The sequence below is a fragment of the Tauraco erythrolophus genome, chromosome 5 (assembly GCF_009769465.1).
Source record: "Tauraco erythrolophus isolate bTauEry1 chromosome 5, bTauEry1.pri, whole genome shotgun sequence".
NCBI classification, from domain to species: domain Eukaryota; kingdom Metazoa; phylum Chordata; class Aves; order Musophagiformes; family Musophagidae; genus Tauraco; species Tauraco erythrolophus.
This window is the reverse complement of record NC_141469.1, coordinates 83,142,925-83,161,542: the sequence shown is the minus strand read 5'-3', so window position 1 is coordinate 83,161,542 and position 18,618 is coordinate 83,142,925. Positions and strand designations below refer to the sequence as shown.

The following is an 18,618-nucleotide window of genomic DNA, read 5'->3' as shown; positions in this document are numbered from 1 at the left end:
GAGTAGAAAGGCACCGTGTGCATCCACATCTTGCTTGTGAAGGCTGCTGAGCCATTACTCTAGTCTAATCAGAGCAGGGGTTTGCCTGGCATCAGTCCGTGGCATGAGGCTGGCTGCAACCTCAGTAACTGCCCTTTATCCCTGCGAGAGAACTTGCATGGACAGTTTTTGTGTTACCAAATGTATTAAGGTAATTCATCCTTAAAAAGAACACAGTGCAGAAGAAACAGGAAGAACTTCAGTATGATATACAAGCAGGTGCCCAACGGTGCAGACATAACTCTGGTTAAAGTCAGCTGAAGATCTCACTCGTCATTGCTCCTCAAATCATCATAACATATCGTTCTTGAAAAAAAATTGTGCCCATCAGATTTGTGTAAATGCCTAAACACATTAAAATAGCCTATTTAGACAAAATTAACATTCTGCAACAGCACCGCCTTAAATTATGATGCAAAATAACTTCAGGCATGCAATGATTTACAGAATTATATACTGGATTATGCGCTTACTCAAATTAGAACTCATGAAGAATGTCTCTCTAAGCTCCTTTTGCATCAGCAAAACAACTTCCTAACAGTTTCTAAACAGCGATGCCAATATTTTTATACTATAATTGACAATATTTGGTATTTTCATAATGCCCCAGCTTGTGCAGTCATACTAGTATGGGAGCAGCTCAGCCTACACTAAATCTCTCCATTGATCCAAGTTAACACTGGAGGTCCAAAACCCAAAAGCACACAAATGGAACCTGAGCATTATATATTTTGAGACAATTTTGCCATTTTCTGGCTTTAACCTCACAGGATTTGAGTGCAGGGAACTGGTACCTCTTCAGAAGATGACTGTGGCTCTGATGACTTAGCTTACATTTTAGCTAGGAGGTCCTTTTCCCCCAGGCATTTTCTAACAGTTGCTGCCACCAGACCTTCCCACAGTGCTCAGCTTGCAAAGTCAAGGTTTTTGAAACAACAGTTCAATTAACCTGAGAAGCAAGCACTTCCTTCAAACGAAAAGAGCTTACTGTTTTCTTAAACAAAGAAAACTCTTTGAGCACCTCATCAGCAACTGGGCTGCTCTGAGACAAAACCAGTTCCCTGCACTGAATGCAGAGTGCTTCACATCTCACTTGCTCCCTTTACAGGGAGGAAAAAAATGTCCAAGTGCAAGGGAAATATGCCTCAATGCAGCCTTACTCCTGCACACCTGTCACATAACGCTGTGCACTTAGGGTCAAAATGCTCTGAGGTGTAACATTACGGGAAATCTAAAGCTCTTAGAAACAAACTAAACTGGATCAGCAGACAACAAAATTCACTTTCTAGTCCCAGGAGCACTTGGATAGGTAAGTGAATGGACTACTTGGCCCGAACAGTTAGGACAAAGGAAGATTTATTACTGCTTGTGTTAAAAGGATGACTTGATTTGGCAGATAAACTTCAGAATATAAAAATCCCGAGGCAAATAAAACTGGATGTTAAACTCCAGCAAACCCACTGGGCCCTCAATAGTCACCATGGGTGCTAATGGCTTCCAGGAGGGGCAGAGTTTTCCTGTCTCCTTGCTCCACACAGGGCTTTCTCAGTCTAGAAACATAGGAGCTGAAAGCAAATGCTTTCCAGATGAGATCAAATGCCGCGGCAGGATAAGAGATCGCTGCTCAGTGACATATGCCTGGACCTCTCTGGGGTTTTGAGATCTTTAGCCAGCAAGCTGACCTGTATCGGGGAGCAGTGAGAGTTGAGCTGAACACTGCATACACCAGTTATCCACAAAGTCTCCTCCAGCCTCACTCAATCAACCAGCAGACTACGAGGAGAGCTTTTGGGGGCTGCCTCTGGCTCCAGCAGGTGGCCAGGAGCCTCTCTGATCTGCTGCAGGTTAACAGATGACACGTCCACATAACACCGAAGGTTATTGAGAAAACACCTGCGGCGTTAAATCCCCTTTGCTGAGAAAGAACGAGGAGCTGAGGTGGCAGCACCTCCAAAAGCCAAGCTGGCTTGAAACAAGGTGTGACTTCTGCGTCAAGCCCTGGCTTCAAGGAAAGAGCTGCAGATGGGCAGAGACAACGTAGAGGAGCCCGGAGCTGCAGCAGCACCTCCTGGACCTCCGTGGCCTGCTGGCACTGCTCCGCTTCTTGGCTAGACCAGCTCTACTGCTTTCGCTTATCTCAGGCACACGAAGCCAACGCTCCTCCGATTTCTAGCAAAGGTGACCCCCACTATGCCTTTGTGGTTTGCAAACCCAACTGCCCAGAGAGCAAACTTTAATAAACCTGTGCTGGGAGGACTTATCAACACCCTTGGCATCGCTTCAAACCCTGGGCTAAATGCTTTGTTAATGAAATGTATATATATGATGGGCCCCAGCAACTGCGCCTGCAATCAATGTAATTAATTTACCACAAGCCTGCAGATGACCCGGAGAGCATCTGGAATTAAACTACATTTCCAGTGGCTAGATAGATCTGAGAAAGGCTCTGCTGTACATAGTTGCGGCTTTTAAGAGTTATAAGTTGAAGGCTTGGAGTCATGATAAATGAAAGCCTTGTTTGTTGCTTTTAATAAGCTGCTCTAATGGGATGTTCTTGAGAGGCTTGCAATTAGAGACTGAAGTACTTGAGGGTGCCTGGGAAGATTTGCCTAATCCTTCACGCAGCCTCGAGCGATGGCCATGATCGCTTCCTGCACCTCCAGGTCAGGAGGCCAGCACTACACCTAGCACCTTGTGAGTCAACATCCTTGCTTCAAACGTCAGAGGAGCAGCATTACGCACTGTGAGCTGCTAGGAACATAGTCCTACTTTGCCTAGAACCGGATGAATGTTCAAGGAGTCACCTCCTCTTCCTGCTGAGCTATACCAAATTCACATTTAAAGCACATCTCTGCGTCGTTCGAGAATAACCAAGAACGCAGAAGCCCAAGCAGATGATATCTGTGCAATCACTCTGGGGAAGGAGATCAATGCTTCCAGGGAAAGGAACTGCCCTTGGAAAGACCTCTGGCACTACACTTTCCTATGTCTATGCCATAAGACAGTACGGATAACATTTTTCTAGGTAAGAGGCCAAGTGCTGCAACGTGGCGTGCCCTCAGGAGAGGTCATGCTTCCTATTTCTAGCATCCAAAGCAAAGGTGAAACATCCACATATTCAGAAGTGCAGAGGCACAACAGTCAGATTTTCTTCTTCATCTCGTACCCACTCCACAGCCAAGAGAAGACACTGTAAAACTCCACTTTAAAACATTATGTTTAAACATGGGGCTTTCACCAGCTCCGCAGGAGCCTGGAGCTGCTACCACTGAGATCAGGCTCCGTTTTCAGCTTGAAGGGCAGCCCAGTTCCCTTCTCGAAGTGGAAATGAGACTTGCATAATGCCATCAAACGCATCATCTGAATGAAGGCAAGGAGCTTTTGTCACTGAGGGCTGCACTGCTCCCCATTTCCCCTGCTCAAAGCTCATGCCAGCCGCTTATCTGTTGATGATGGTCCTCCTGCCCCGTTCCCTTGGCTGCTGCCAGTGTAACTCAGAAATTATGCTTTCAAAGGTAAGCCCTCATGGGCTTGGAGCTTAATTACAGATTTGGTCAACTCTCACCTCCTGTCTTGGCCAAAGTCATTTGAAGGCAGATGAGCCTAGGTCCCTAAACCTTCCTTGAAACTCCAGCAGCTCAGACTGGCTTGCAGAGCCCAGTGTGTTTGCACAGAAGTATCAAGCCAAAAAGAATAAAAGAGAAAAAAGGTTTTAGAGCAGCCAAATTTTCCAAGCTGATCTAGGCAGGATGCTAGAGACGGGGATGCTACAGGTATAAGATTTCCACACCGGCCCTGAGAAGGCATCACCCTGTGCACAAGGGTGTGCACTATTTTTTTTCCAGAGAGAGATCCTGGATACCAATGCTGCTAACGCTCCTCTCTGGGAAAACGTACTGCCAAAGAGTAAAGAGGCTGTTAACGTGACGGAGGTAGTAAAAACCTTGACCCGAACAGAAGCAGGACCAGACCCTGCCTGCTCTTGGTGGATGGGAATTTTGACTTGGCAGAGCAATAGCTTCTCCAACAAAATCCTTCCTCTTGTCAGGTGAATCACAGGGAATATTTGGCAGTAGGCAGCATCATAAAGTGGCTATAAATCATGGGAGACAATGTCCTGCAGGAAGAAGGAAGAGCAGGCAAGAACGCAGAGATAAAAATCCTTTAAAAAGTCACAACTAATAAAAATTGTGACTCATGCTGGAAAAATTCTCGCTATGAAAAACGTTATCTACACACCGTCTCCCATTTCCTACGGAAATATCGAAAAAGCAAACTATTTTAAGCCCTGACACATCTTGGAAAATAGGATGAGGGAGAGGTTGTGGAAAAATTCATCCATTTTGACCTTCTGCATCACAGAAGGTTGCAAACGCTGGCTCAGGACCTGGGATATACACCACAATCCTTTCACCCTCTCTACTCCCTGAAAGTCACTTTTTAACAAGATGCACATATTTGTGTCCAGAAAGTAGCCCTCTGCCACCGCAGAGGCTGATATTTAAAAGTCTAAATCAACTAAGGTCAAGGATGGCTACTCTGGTGCAGAGGCCTCTAATTGCCAATACCCAGGTGGCAAGATTTGTCTTTGCTTTGTCTTTTGAAGGCTCGTTCCTTGCCAGAAAGGGACTTTCTATATACGCATGACACAGGGTGAGGGGCAGTTTTTTGTTGCTTCAAATCTATTTTTTTTTCTTAAGTTCTATAAAAAGCTCCCTCCGGTTCTTTGGAAGATCACTAGAGATGGAAAGGTCATCCATAATGGGTAGCTGGCTATAAATGCAGATGCACAGCACACTTCTTGGTTATTTTGAGCAGCTTTTGCAAACACGCCCAGCATTGACCTAATAGCATCCCCATTTTACTCTGTACTCTGGTTTCGTTTAGCGCTCCAAAGCTCAAATGCTTGGGGGACCAGAGGGACCAGCAGTCTCTTAACGGTCACCCTAAGACCCTGTCAGCTTTGCAAACAGGGCTTGTTCTGAAGGACAAAAGAGAGGAAACTGCTCTGGAGCAGTGGGTCTCCTTCCCAGGCTGATGCAAACCTGGCTTCCTACCTCAGCTTTGTAGGAAGGAAGGGGCTGATGCCACAACGGCGACTGCAGCACCTTCCTGCTCCTTGCAAGACAGAGAGCAAAGATGTTTGGGATGGGCACTGTCCGACACAGACTGTAAAACAAAAGTCTGCAATGATTTTAGATTAATATATACCTCAATCAGGAACGACGATGCCATGTGGCATCTAATTCAAGCATCACTAGGAAAGCAAAATTCATGGCCTTGCTCTATCTGTGAAATGAACTGCGCTTTCGAGAAGAACACATAATCCTAACAAAACAAAGATAATAACAACTCCGTGTTCTTTAATTCAATGCTTGTAGCTGGTTTAATAATAGATTTTCAATCCACTTCTCTTTTTTTTTGCTGAGACAACTACGGTCTGATTTAGTGAACCTCTTTGATTTGTAATCCTGATCGTTATATTATTAATATGCCTTTGATGCAAAGAGCAGGATAACTTAAAAAAGTGATCAGCTATTTTGCTTGGCATTTATGACCTTGGTCAGAGGACACATTATTTACAGAAAGAGTTTTCTGGAGCATCTGTGAGTAAATCAGCTCTGAAACTCAGCTTAATTGTTTAGGGCAAAGCGCATTTAGTTTCAAATTCCCAGGAACCTCCGGCTTCAGACACAAAGCGCGCTTCCACAGATGGACGCTGGCATGTGGAAATGCCACCGTGACTACCGTTCAGCTGACCTTTGGTTTAGGGCCAGCTGCCAACGGGAAATGCCAAGCTGTTACTTACACTCGTTCAAAAGAAGCGAGAACACTGCAGAGATACTTGAAAGCAACAAAAGGGGAAAAGGTGTGGAAACTTCTGCCTCCAGGGACCTAGCAGAAAATAAAAAGTCTGCAGAGCCCAGCAAACTCCTGAGTCCTACGGCTGGGAAACTACTTGCTGAGCTGCTGAGAGCAGGACATCCCCTCCTCGCTGCTCTCAAGCCCCTGCTTGCTTCAGCCCAGCACTTGGGAGGACAGGGGCAAAGAGACACCATACAGCATCCTAGGGAGGAGTATCCTAATTCCGAGGTGTGCAGAACCTCCCAGGGAGCCTGGGAGCAGCACGGAGCTGGTGATGAGGAGCCTGTTGGCAGGAGCTGGCCAGGCTACATCCTCAGTGCTGCAGAGCAAGAGGGATCTCCTTAGCTTTGCTGCTGGGCAGTACCTGCTCTCCTACTTTAGCAGAAAAGACAGAGCCTGGGCTTTGCACAGCTTGCTCGGCGTGGAAAGCAGTGGTGATTCCAGCTGGAGCAACTTCTGGAGTTCAAAATGTCTGTTTTTCTAAAAGCAAGTACAGGAAAGAATTAGGAAAGGAAATTTAACTCCCTGGAACCAGGCACTGGAACAATATAACTACTCCAAAGACACAGGAAAGCATCTTCCAGAAACAGGTTAACAGTTTTAGAAAGGGATTATCCCATGACTTGGAATGTGTTTATCATCCCCACAGAGTCACAGCAGGAGAGTCACTCCACAAATTATCTCGAAATCTTATCCAAGGCAAAGCAGCGTGAGTGACACATTTCAGTGGCATCTCTGCTTCTTCCAAACAGAGGCAATTTTTTTGTTTTGCTTTGTTTAATTTCAAATTGGCTGTCAGCTTTGTGGGCTTCTGGGGTTTATTCTTCTGTTCTCACAAGTCACTCGAGGCACTAGGTAGGCTTTAAAATCCACAGGAACTCAAAGCAGCTGAGAAGTTCCGTGGTTTTGAAGCCAATTCTCTAATGATGGACAAAACCTTGGTGCTGGGGGCTTCTCCACCACCTCCAGCCGAGCGACTGGGTTCTTCCCAGTTTAGAGGAAGGACTGAAAAGATAAAAACAGACCAAGAGTGCAGCTCCCTGTGCCTCTCCCTTCCCCTATGTCCAGTATGACAGCATAGAGAAGCTCCCGGGAACCTGCAGCTGCCCTGGGGTCCATGGAGAGAGTTGTGAGTACAAGGTAGGAGGACTAAGGCAGCAGCAACGATAAAACTAGCCAAAAGAGACAAGGGCTTTTATAAACACATCAAGAGACAAAGAGCCAAGAGGAAGCACATCCTGGAAAGCCCATTAGAACAAAGGACAGAAAGACACAACTAACGAGAATTGCTGACAAACGGCTCAGGCTTTGCAACTGCTTGCTCGGACCAGAGAGGGTAGCAGCAAAAACGAGACCTGCAAGGGCACATCTTCCCCACAGGGGTCCTGAGCACTTGCCAGTGACTGTGGGAAGAGCAGGAGCTGCTGGTTGCCACACAGTTTTGATTCTTTATGGCCACAGAGGGATATATGTCCCTCCACCCTCAATTCACCCCCCGAGACACCTCCTTGCAGAGGTGCCAGGCTATATCCATCGCTTCCCTACAGCCACGTGTGCATCCTCCTGTTTGCATTAACACGAGCACGCATCCAGGCTGGGGGAGACCAGGGTCCACATCCCCCTGCTCCGTTAGAGGAGGGATTTCGCTCAAAACCTCCAGCTTTTAAAGAGAGACTTGAACTCCTGCTTACAGCATTCAGAGCCAAGTCTTTTTGGCTGCAGCTTTCTGGTAGCCCCTGGTGTGAATGGCCTGTAGCCATTCACCGCCCCCCACACCACTGCATGCTTCTCATGCAGACAGGAACATTCACTTTCCCATTTTTAAGCCCAACAAGTCACTCAAACCAGACGACAGGAGCTCGAACGGCTGAGCTGGAAGAGACTGTCAGTCTCTGACCTTGAGTGGAGACGAGTCTGGCAGCACACTTACCTTTTAAGACAGGAAATAACTGTGTCCTTCCATGGATGCCTTATGCCTGAGGACATTGCTGCTCAGCCTGGCTGGATTTCACCACGCCGCATTCACAGACGGATACCCTACCTCCTCTGGGAAATAAGACCCTCAGCCAATATGTTCAGCATCAGCGCAGTTCCTCTGCGTGTATCTTGTAACTACTCTTAACACTTCAAATATCCTGTAATTTACAGCCACCTTGCTAAACCTGAGCTAAAGACAGACCTGTATCATGAAAGCAACAGTGGGCTGACAAGTCTGAATATTTACTCTGCACTGAAAACAAGTTCAGCCTTATCAATAGATGCACCTCACATTGCTTTGCATGAAGGATGTTGCATCGTTTGACTACTGCCATTAAAAAAAAATGTACTAATACACATGTAGTATATGAAAAAAGTGCCTTATGTGCTGGCTGCTGCTCAAATTGAAGTGTCGTAGTACAAACTGATCCGGATACAAGTCAGATTGTCTCCCAATACTGTGCTCCCTTGTTCACCAACAAGTTCCACCAACTTCCATTAGAGTTGTCAAACATGGTATAGCCCAGGCTTTCATCACTTGCCTATGTTTAAGCACATGAGAAGTCAAAGTCATCGCTTGATGGTTTGAAGCTGAGTGTCTCCCTCCACAGGGGGAGCAATCTGTATAATTTACTGGCACGTGGGGAACACATTGGTGTCCTACACATAGAATCATAGAATCATAGAATGGTTAGGGCTGGAAGGGACCTTCAAAGGTCATCTAGTCCAACCCCCCTGCAAGGAACAGGGATATCTCCAACTAGATCAGGTTGCTCAGGGCCTCATCCAACCGGGCCTTGAACGTCTCCAGGGATGGAGCATCCTCCACCTCTCTGGGCAACCTGTTCCAGTGTTCTACAACTCAAGAAAATCCAGACCTGACCAAAACTTGGGACGTTTGACCATTTGGCTGGGTTGCTTCTCTTTATCTTTGCAAATGTCTTCCTTAAGTCATGTTTTCTCGGTGAGCAAAGCCCATTGTGAGCTCTGAGTGCAAACATATGGGCTTCAGGATATTTTACCTGTAATAACATGTTCTGCTTATTTTTCAAGGAATGTGAAAACACTCCTGTGAGAATCGAGTCGAATAATCAGGGCCAGTCTACACAGACGTGGAAATCATTGGGATGTGACTACATCTGTGAGCGAGCCTTTTGCCATTCCTGCCTGTCCAAACAGATCAATCAGCCCACCCTGGTGCTGTTTTACAGCTCCACCGCTCGCCAGCATCATTCACGTGCTGCTTTCGCCTGAATCACGCTAATCTGCCGGTCAGGCGAAAGTTATGACAAAAGTTGGAGAAGTATAAATACACAGCTTCTTTTCTTACCTTCCGCTGAGAAGGAAACCGATAACAACAGCCAGCAGAATGACTCCCACTGTTACAGACACAACAATTATAGGAATCTGGCTCTGGTCGCTGGATGCAGCTACTGCTGAGATGAGAAACAGAAAATGGAGATTAAGGTTAAAATGACAGTCAGGACCCACATGAGTGTTTCTAGTGAGGCTGCCAGCGAGGTTTCAAGTTTTAACAGTTTGTTTCTTCTTTTACGGTTTGTGGTTTTCCCCCTTTGCTGTCTGTTTCTAGTTTGGAAAGGAAATGGGTGGAAAGAAAAGAAACACACAGGCAAAACCAAGCCAAAACCCCAACGAAATCACATCTCATCACTGAGCTCGGAAAACAAACTGTTGCAGAACACAGCCTTTGAGTTTGCAAGCTCAGGTTTGAGCTTTCCTGGGTTAGCTGCATTAGAAATCAGAGATAAAAGACGAAAACTCCACAGGTTCCTATTCGTGGAGAGAACGTTATTGTTGGAATTTATGGAATGTTATTGTTAAGACACATAAACAAGATCTCCAAGATAAACAGCATTACCTGTGCTTCAAGAAGCTATAGACAATTAAAAACTAACTCCTCGTGGCATCTGTATCACATGGCCAGAATCTGCCTTCTGTTAAACAGGAATTTGCTAAGACACATACACTTGTTGGTCTTTCTATTGGCCAAGGGAAGCCTCCCCTGCCAAAAGTCAGGTGATAAAGATGCCAGCAGAAAGGTCAGGAAAGCTGTTTGAGAACTGGGTTTTGTCACAGGTTAAGTAAGAGCAGGTGACCAAGCTCCTGCAGACTCTAAAATGGAAACACTAACACCACTTGCATCTTGTTGATCTGTTTTGCACTGCAGGGGAAGGATCTCATCTCTCCCCAGGGGTTCCCCAAGCATCCTCACCCTGCCCTCTCCGCTGCCAGCTGATTTAGCTGTATATATTTAACCACTCCAGGGTACAAATCTGGCTTACTCCCCACAAAACCAGCTCCCTGGCATAGGTGCTGCTGCTGTGTGAGGGAAAAACCTCATTATAGGTCCTACCCTTGTGCCCAGGGGTAGCTTCACCCACCCTGGGGAGCAGCAGGAATCAATTGGGCACTGAAGAAGCCTTTAACTAAATGATTGAAGTAAAAAGGGGTCTTTAGCACAGGATTAACTTTACGAAGGCTATAAAATAACTGAGTATGGTCCCATATTAACTGTTAAAAGAAAAGAAAGACGAAATGGTATGGCATTAAACATCGATCTGCAGTGGGTTTCAAGTAGCAATTCAGATGGGGGCTCTCCGGCGCTCAACAGTGAGTGGTGCAGACCTGCTGCAGCAATGTAAATGATTTCAGAAGGATTGGCCACGAGACATCAAATATTAGGACAGTAACTGCTCCAAACTCACGCCATCATCCAGAGATTTTATTAGCCTAATGAATTTATGGAAGCTCCTGAAGATGATGCTTTATTGCTTCCTTGATAAAATAATTAGAAAGAAAAACATTTAAAGGAGAACATTAAGCTATGACTGGTGTTTTTTGCATAGCTCAAGGAACAGGGAAATGAGACAAATCCTGCTGTCATCTATGGCAACTAAAAAACCTGAATTTGTAAGCCAAGCTGGGACCTTGCTGCCATTTAAAGTCAGAGGGACCTGCATTACCCCTCGTCAACTTAGTGACATGTTCCCACTCCTGCCTGGTTGACCAGCTGGATTATTAGCTCACCAATCCAGCTAAAAACCAGCTTTTGGCAAGCTTAGTTTCATTAGGGCTAGACGAGCTCAGTGGCATTTGGAAAGGAGGACAGCAGCAAGTGGATACACCCAGCAAGAGCTTCCACCCAAATAAAAAACTTCTACACTGTCGTGCTTTGCAGAATTGCACATGCAGGCAGCAGTATGTAAAAAGAAAAAAACCCCAAAATTTGGAAAAAGAGAAAAATCCAAAACAAGTTACGGCTTCCCCCTCATCGCATTTCTCAGGCTGTTGTTTCGTGTTTCCGTCACATTAAAAATAACTTTACAGAAACCTTGCAAACTGGAAACAAAACCTGTTGTTCAGTCCAAACAATTTTGGAGGCTGTTTTTGATTCTCACAACAGTCACTGAAAGGTTTTCATTTGTGCTCGAACCAAAATAATTTGCTTTAGCTCTAACAAGAGGTTCAGAGCTGAACTCCGATGTAGCAGTGAGACTTCAATCTGTGCTTGTTTTCAGATTCTCCGGGATGTGCAGGAAAGCAGTGGGAGTCTGGTCACACTTCTGGCACTAATATTGACTTTATACAGGGCCTTGGAAAAAAAAAATAAATCGCTTTTTAAAATGAGGCTTACATGGCATTTCAATTCTTCCAAGCCTTTGAACATGTGGTTGAGTCCTGCTCCAGCCAAAGCTCAAGTTCAACAGAGGAACATTTCCCAGCTCCCAAAAAGAGGACCATGCAGGAGGTATTCCTCCAGCTACACCAGCAGCCTCTTCGTATCAGAGAAGTACCTACTCCTCTGCCTTTAAAAGGCTGAGAAGACTAGGGTGCAGGTGTGAATAAATGACTCAAGGCGTTTAAAGGTATTACCACATGATGTGCTCAAAAAATCCTGATTACCACAGATGCTCACACGATGGGCTTTAGGCAAGTGCCATTATTTTTGGACCAGGATCGTAGGTACCAATGACACTGGATCAAATATGCATCTATTTCACGTATTATTTATTAATAGTCTGCAACACTATTACTCAAAGGACTCTAAACTAGAAACTTTCCAACTGCAAGCAAAATTTCCTTAGTATAATACAGAATAATTTTTGGCATAACGTGGTTTTGTTGCTACTTATAGGTTAGTATAATGGTTAATACAGTAAGAAATACAATAAATAGACCATTCTTATTGAGTTAATGTTTGCATCGTGATGCAATTTGCACTGTATTAGTTCAATCACTGGCTCCACAGCTACATCTGCACATGTGTAATGATTCCTTTAAAATCTATTACGGCTTCAAAGGTAGCATGCCTTGAAAAGATGGCTTGGCATCTTCTTCTCAAAGATGATGAATTTTAAATGAACTGGAGCAACAGCAATCAAAGTATTGATGAATTTAAATTTCCAAGGAAAACATACAGAAAATAGGCTCTTTCCCACAAGAACGAACAGAATATTTCCACCACAAAATTTTTGTACGTTCCACCATGTACAAAAAAAAAATAATAAATAACAGTTGCACAAACTGAAATAGGACATATTTTCTGAGGGAGAAAATTATCTTCAACACCTCTGCAAAAATTTGGTACTTTGGAGGAAAGGAATTGCCCCACAGCTGTGCCTGAACACAGGGGAAAGAGCAACTGAGCCTCTGCATGCTTCGGGAGTTCACCCTCCCGTAGAATCTGCTCCAGAATCCAGACCTGGCTGATGAGATTCATTAAAAAAAAAATAATTTTCAAACCCCACAAATTTGCAACAGGCCAAACAAAACTCCTGCGCCTGCAGTGCGCATTTTTCCCATTTCTGATCACAAGTCAAATTCCTTTCCTTGAGGCTGTGGCATTGGCAGCCAACAGAAACCATCTTTCAACTTGACAGGAACTTACACCAAAAGATGCTTACGCTGGTTAAATTCTTCCCCTTGCAGAGAGGCACCATTTCAGGATTTTTTCCCCAAATGCAGGTATTTAAGAGAGCTCAGCAACCTCTGCAGACAGCCATTAAGAGGTGTGGAGGAGCAGGTCTCACTCCCTCTGTCCCTCTTGAGAGGAGAGAGCCCTTGTCCTTTCTTGCTCTCATAAACACAGGATTTTTCTAGGCAGGGAATGCTATGAATTTCTGGAACCTCAGGACCTCCTGACTTCACCTCCCACACCACCACGTGAGTCGAAGAAGCAAGGACAGATGTGTTAGCCTGTCTAGTGCAGGGTCACGATGTGCTTGATGTTTCCAAAGCCAAGGGTTGAGGCCAGGGCAAGGAAGAGCTCTCTGCAAAGGTATCAATCCTCTGACTCGTTTCTGGTAACTCTTCTAGAGACATGGGCTGACAGTAATTAAAAGGACTTACACACTGGGCTGGTTTCAAACTCAAATCTTCGGCTGAAGCCACCGTAGCCAGCAGCTGTCCGGGCTCGGATCTGGAAGACGTACACCGAGCCTGGTTTCAAGCCATCTGCCGTAATCGTCGTCTCTTTGGATTTGATGATGGTGTAGCTCGTCTCCTGGTCCTTTTCCCCATCCCCCCCCCGCAAAAAAACACAAAGTTCAAACACACAAATAGTGGCTCTCAGAGAAGACAGACATCTTAACAACCCCCACAGCAATGTTACAAAGGATAACTGAAAAATGCATTTTTGAGAATCTCTTCCTCAACACGCCCCCCCTCCCCAACCCCGAAGGCCTATTCTGCAGTACAAAATGTGAGATCTGATTTTCCACCCATAAATGACAATATGGGGACCACACCAGCATCTGCAGAAGGAGTAGCTTTCTATTGCTCAGCATGTATATGGCCTGGGGCGAAGGAAAGGTTCATCCTACAAAGATCAATCCCAAGGCACGAGGAAGAGGAAAAAAGTCCCATCGCCTTAGAAAGGGATTTTAATTTATACCAAAATGACTTCCCAGTAATGTAATCAGGCCTAAAAGAGAATAAGATATTATACATTGTACAACTTCACGCTGGTATTTCCAGAACCACGCATTAGACCTTGGGAAGGGAATAATAAACCAAAACTCCAGGAAAATATCTAATTTTGCATTGTTCTTCTGAAGCAATGAACTTGAAGAAAATCTGCTGAAATAAATCTTCATTTACATCAGTTTCTAATGCGAAAGAGTTCCAGTTCTTTGATTAAAATTTCACTCAAATGCTTGGTAATTACTCTTAGAATTATTTACTGTAACACATAATCTAGACAAGAGCTCATAAATTAAGGTCTACACACTTAGAAACCGCTTTTTATTCACCATATCCTCTCAGATCCAAATTACTATGAAGTAGACAGGAGGTCTTAGTAACTCCCTACCAAGATTTCTGCATAGCTCTTAGGATCTGAACTGATTTTCCTTTTTCTTTTTAATTTAATGAGCAACTTTCCATAGGCAGTAATATGCCTGGATAAGGCCCTGGGAATCTCCAAATGAAGGATTACAGATTTTCTCATTGAAGCCTGTAGCTACACAAGACTGTTTTGGAGAAATGTGTATGTGTAAATAGATATATATATATATGCCTTTTTTTTTTTTCTCTTGTTAAGGAGTGATTGCTCTTAAAGGAATGTAATTTGACAAACCTCAATTTTCCAAAACATTTCATATAGATCATTCTCATCCCTGGGAAATGAATGCTGCAAATTTATCCTTATACAGGGCTGAAAACCGAGAGACTACAAATGACAGCAGTACCAAACAAGAAGGATTAAGGACGACAACCCAAATCTAACTCAATGACTGGTTAAAAACCAGTGAGTGACTATTAGGTCACATCTTTGCTTGTATGTCAGCCCAATTAGGTTTTCAATACACTGTTGGCTTCTGCAAACATTTAAACACTCGAGCTTTCCTATGGAAAACACTAAGCTTCGCTATCGGCCTGAAAGAAATAAATCAAGACAGCATCAACTCCGTCTGGCTGTAGCTACCTCCCCGTGAAGGACTTGCACTTGGAGAACGATTTACTGAAGCGATTTGAGACTAGTTCTGGACCACAAATACAATGTTTTAATGGAAAACGAACTAAGTAAAATGAACAAATATATGGATTTTCTTGCTCTAATTATTTGTTCATTATCAAGGTTTCTAGAGGCTAATCATCCCAGGCCACTCCATGGTAAGAATTCAATGTGCCACAACGGTTGTTGAAACCAATTAATAAAAGAATCGGTAATGGATTATTTCCAACAATAGCATATCCTGATTCTTGCTTTGTGCTTTAATCTTTTTGATAATCTCAGCCCTACTTAAGCCACTCACGCACCTTGTGCCCTTGCCCAAGCTCCCTCATCTGCAAAAATAATGTTTTATACTGATGCAGAAGATTTCTGAAATTCTTTCCCCTGTTTGCATGGGCTACTTAAGCTGGTCCCTCCCATGGTCAGAGAAAGAAGAGAAGTAAGTAACAAGACCTGGTCCACGTTGAGTGGTTTCACCTGGGTTACAGACAGGTAATTGTCTTGAAATCTTCCATAAAATAGAAATTTGACCCCCCCAAAAAAGTGAATTGTGACTCAATTTCAATATTTTCCTCATGTTTTCATGTAGAAAGCCTGGCTGTTTCAGAAGAAAAAATAACACCTTACAATTCCAGCTAAGGCAAGAAACTGCTATTCACTCAACTCTTGCAAACTCGATTTTTGGAAATCTAAGATCTCCAAAGATCTAAGGCTGCATCGCTCAAAAGATGCTATTTAGACAAAGTGCATTTGTTTCCGTTTTCGTTTAAACTGCATTAATTTTGCAGGAAGAGAATAAGTCGCCATTTGAAATGAAGACTAGGAGAGGCAAGTTTTGTGGGAAGAGTGTCTTCCAATAGACCGAGAACAAGAGCTGGAAAAGCCAGGCAAGCTTTTAAGCCAGGATGTCCTTCATCACGTCAGAGCAGATACAATCTCTCCGCAAAACCCTTTCCCTCTCCTTACATCGTGGATGCGAAATCAAGTGAGGAATTGAAATACCAAAGGATAGTCTGATGTTTCCGGGAAGAGATAGACGCTCGATCCCCAACCCCTCCTATTTTTAACAAATGAGCAGGCTCTATCTTAATGTGATAAGGCTGGAGAGGAATCTGACACGCAGATTTAATGTATTTGTTCAAGAGAAGTGGCACACTAATGGAAAACAACACCCTCATTTCAAGTCTTCCTAATCATTTACTGCAAAATCAATCTGACATTGATCTATGCATAAAATCGCTCCATCCCCTTCCATGACTCAAACAATCACAACTAAAAGAAGAGCACAGTAAAGAGAAGGTACTTGGGATGCTCAGCAATCAGTCCGTCACACCTTTTCAAAATATTTGATTTCGTATTCCAGGATGATGCCGTTGGGTCGATCTGGCTCCTGCCAGGAAAGGGAGATGCTATTTTTAGTTACCTTCCCTTTTTTCACACTACTGACTGGAGAAGGTGCTGCAAGACAGGAGAAAAACAGAACAGACAAAAACCATGGTTAGTAAGACGGTCTGCCCCTGCCAAAGTCAAGCTCGTCAGCGCATCCTCAAACGCCAGGTGATCCTGAGCTACTGCAGATCCGCGGGGTCCGTTTTCACCGCGGTGGTATTTGCCCGTTTTTAACAACTGGACTCACATAGATTGTCAGTAGCTGAGGATCTGACCAGCATCACCCACCCGAGCAAAGCAACAACAGGAAGTACTATCAGCAGCTTAAACATCGACCTTGTCTTTTCAAGCACTTTTCAAACACGTCAACCCCACACCTTGCCTTTTCACGCGTGTCAGAGGGCTACATTATCAGAATTACATAATGATTACATATTTCTTTCTTTCAGCTGCTTTGAAGAGATGTATTATTCAGAAGATCTTGTGAATCGAAGAAGAATCTTCGATTACATGGCCTCCTTGACTTTATTTTGTGTCTTGTGCAGCAGTTAAAGCCTCGGCACCTTTCAGCCCCCTCCTTCCAGAAGCAGGAACGGGGAGCAAGGCCACTGCAACCTTTACAATCCCATTGCTCTCAATAAATATCGCTGGGTGTTACAGCTCACATAGTGATGCTAATTCCTTGCAAATGGCAACTGGAAAGATTTTAATGGCAATCACGGTTCGGAAGTTTGTGGTGTGCTTGGGGAAGTCACAGCATGAAAGCAGATATACCAGCTCTGCTTATTATATTAAGATGCAGCCCTGAAAGGTTATCTGCCCTTTGCAGCACACATGTGCATCAGAAACAGGCTGGATCCTTTGTTTTCAGTCCAGTATCTGCAGAGGCTTTTCAAGTTGTGGTTGTTACCATCCCTGCCAGCTCCCTAGCAAGAGTTGCTATGGGCAAACGCAATCCTAACACCCCAGGTATTTTGTGCCAGAGATTAGGAGACAACACTGAGTGAAAAGAAAAGGGAACAGGAGGAATCCATAGTCTCTAATTTACAGGTGCAAGAGCATCTTCCCCAGAGGAAAAACCAGTCCATGCCTGGCCAAGGGCTATCGACTTACCCTCCAGACAGGTCAGGTCTCCACAAGGATCACAGAGGGGCTGGAGAGATCCAGGGCAAAGACCTTTGTGGCCCTACAGGGAGCTGAGTGTGGAGAGTAGTAGCAAATGACCACATTTTATCTCCCAAAAATGACATTCGGAAGATATATTTCTTCTTTTTCTATATGCAGGACTAGCTAATTATGTGACACTAAAAAAACCCAACCCATTAAGTAAAAAAAAATTTTGCCAGGTCTGATCTTTAGTCGAAAAGAATAAGGGAAGAGCTCCAGACAATTACCCCTGGACTGAAGGCTAGCAGGGAGCCTTCTCTTTTAAAGCAAGCTCCCACTTCTCAGCATCTTTTCAGCCCCAGTTTTTCTCACTCCTGTTTACTAATCTCTCCCCCACTTGGCTCTTGGAGGATCCTGAAAGGTGTTGGCCATTCCCATATTGTTTTCTGCTGGGGAGCTGGCATCAAGCTGCAGACAACGCTCGCTTTTTAGCTGTGCATCCACCACCGTGCTCACAACTGCTCCACTGAGCAAGTAAAAACCACCTTGATTTGAATGATGATCATGTTATTTATGTAGGCACCGCACGGTGAACACCAACAATTTTTCATCTGCAAAAGTCACCTTACCCTCGGCTGATGTCCTCCACAATTTTTTAGGCTATGTGAAGGAGAAGAACAACCTAGACTCAAACTGCTAATCTGGTAGAAGACTTTCCCTTAATTAATCCAGGTGCCTAAATACGTGTTGAGCATGTATGTGCACGGCAAGTTGAGCTGTGCGTGTGAGATATATGGTCTGCGCATGCCTGTATGGCCAGAGAAGACAGAGCGAGTAATGAACTCTGCCAAAATAGGATGAACTTCCCTTTTCATACAAAGGGAGCTACGTGGTTTTCAGAGATCTCAGAAAACAAGTCTCGCTGTGGGGTGGTGGCACCAAACAACAGGCGATTCTACAACCCTAGACCATACCAATCACTTCTTATCACGAGCCACTCAGATGCTACATATAGAGGATGGAGACACCAAGGTACTCAGAAAAAGGGACTGATCCCCTTCTGGGACTGTTCTCCAACACCTTTAAATCCCTGCAACACCTATTCCAGGCTTGCAGAGCTGGCAGCAGAGGTCTGGCAGGAGGAAGAAAGTCAGAGCTGAGCATTAAACCTTTTTAAACTCCTATTAGCAAAAGCAAGCTTGAGAAGTGCAGCGAGGGGAGACCTCAGCCCTCCCCGGTATCGAACGCCTCTCAGGAAGGCGAAA

The 18,618-nt window shown here is 44.5% G+C and overlaps 1 protein-coding gene across 5 annotated transcripts in view; it reads right to left on the bottom strand.

The window, feature by feature from the left end:
* EPHA5 (EPH receptor A5) overlaps positions 1-18,618 on the bottom strand; it is a 187,145-nt gene that overhangs the window by 36,438 nt on the left and 132,089 nt on the right. For 3 of the 5 annotated variants that reach the window (XM_086611754.1, XM_086611756.1, XM_086611752.1), the window contains exons 5-7: positions 16,191-16,315; positions 13,252-13,411; positions 9,212-9,317 (exon numbers count right to left, since the gene is read on the bottom strand). In XM_086611754.1, the coding sequence (XP_086467880.1) occupies positions 9,212-9,317; positions 13,252-13,411; positions 16,191-16,315 (391 nt within the window). The remainder of the gene's footprint in view (positions 1-9,211; positions 9,318-13,251; positions 13,412-16,190; positions 16,316-18,618) is intronic. The other 2 variants (XM_086611755.1, XM_086611757.1) reach the window with 1 other exon arrangement.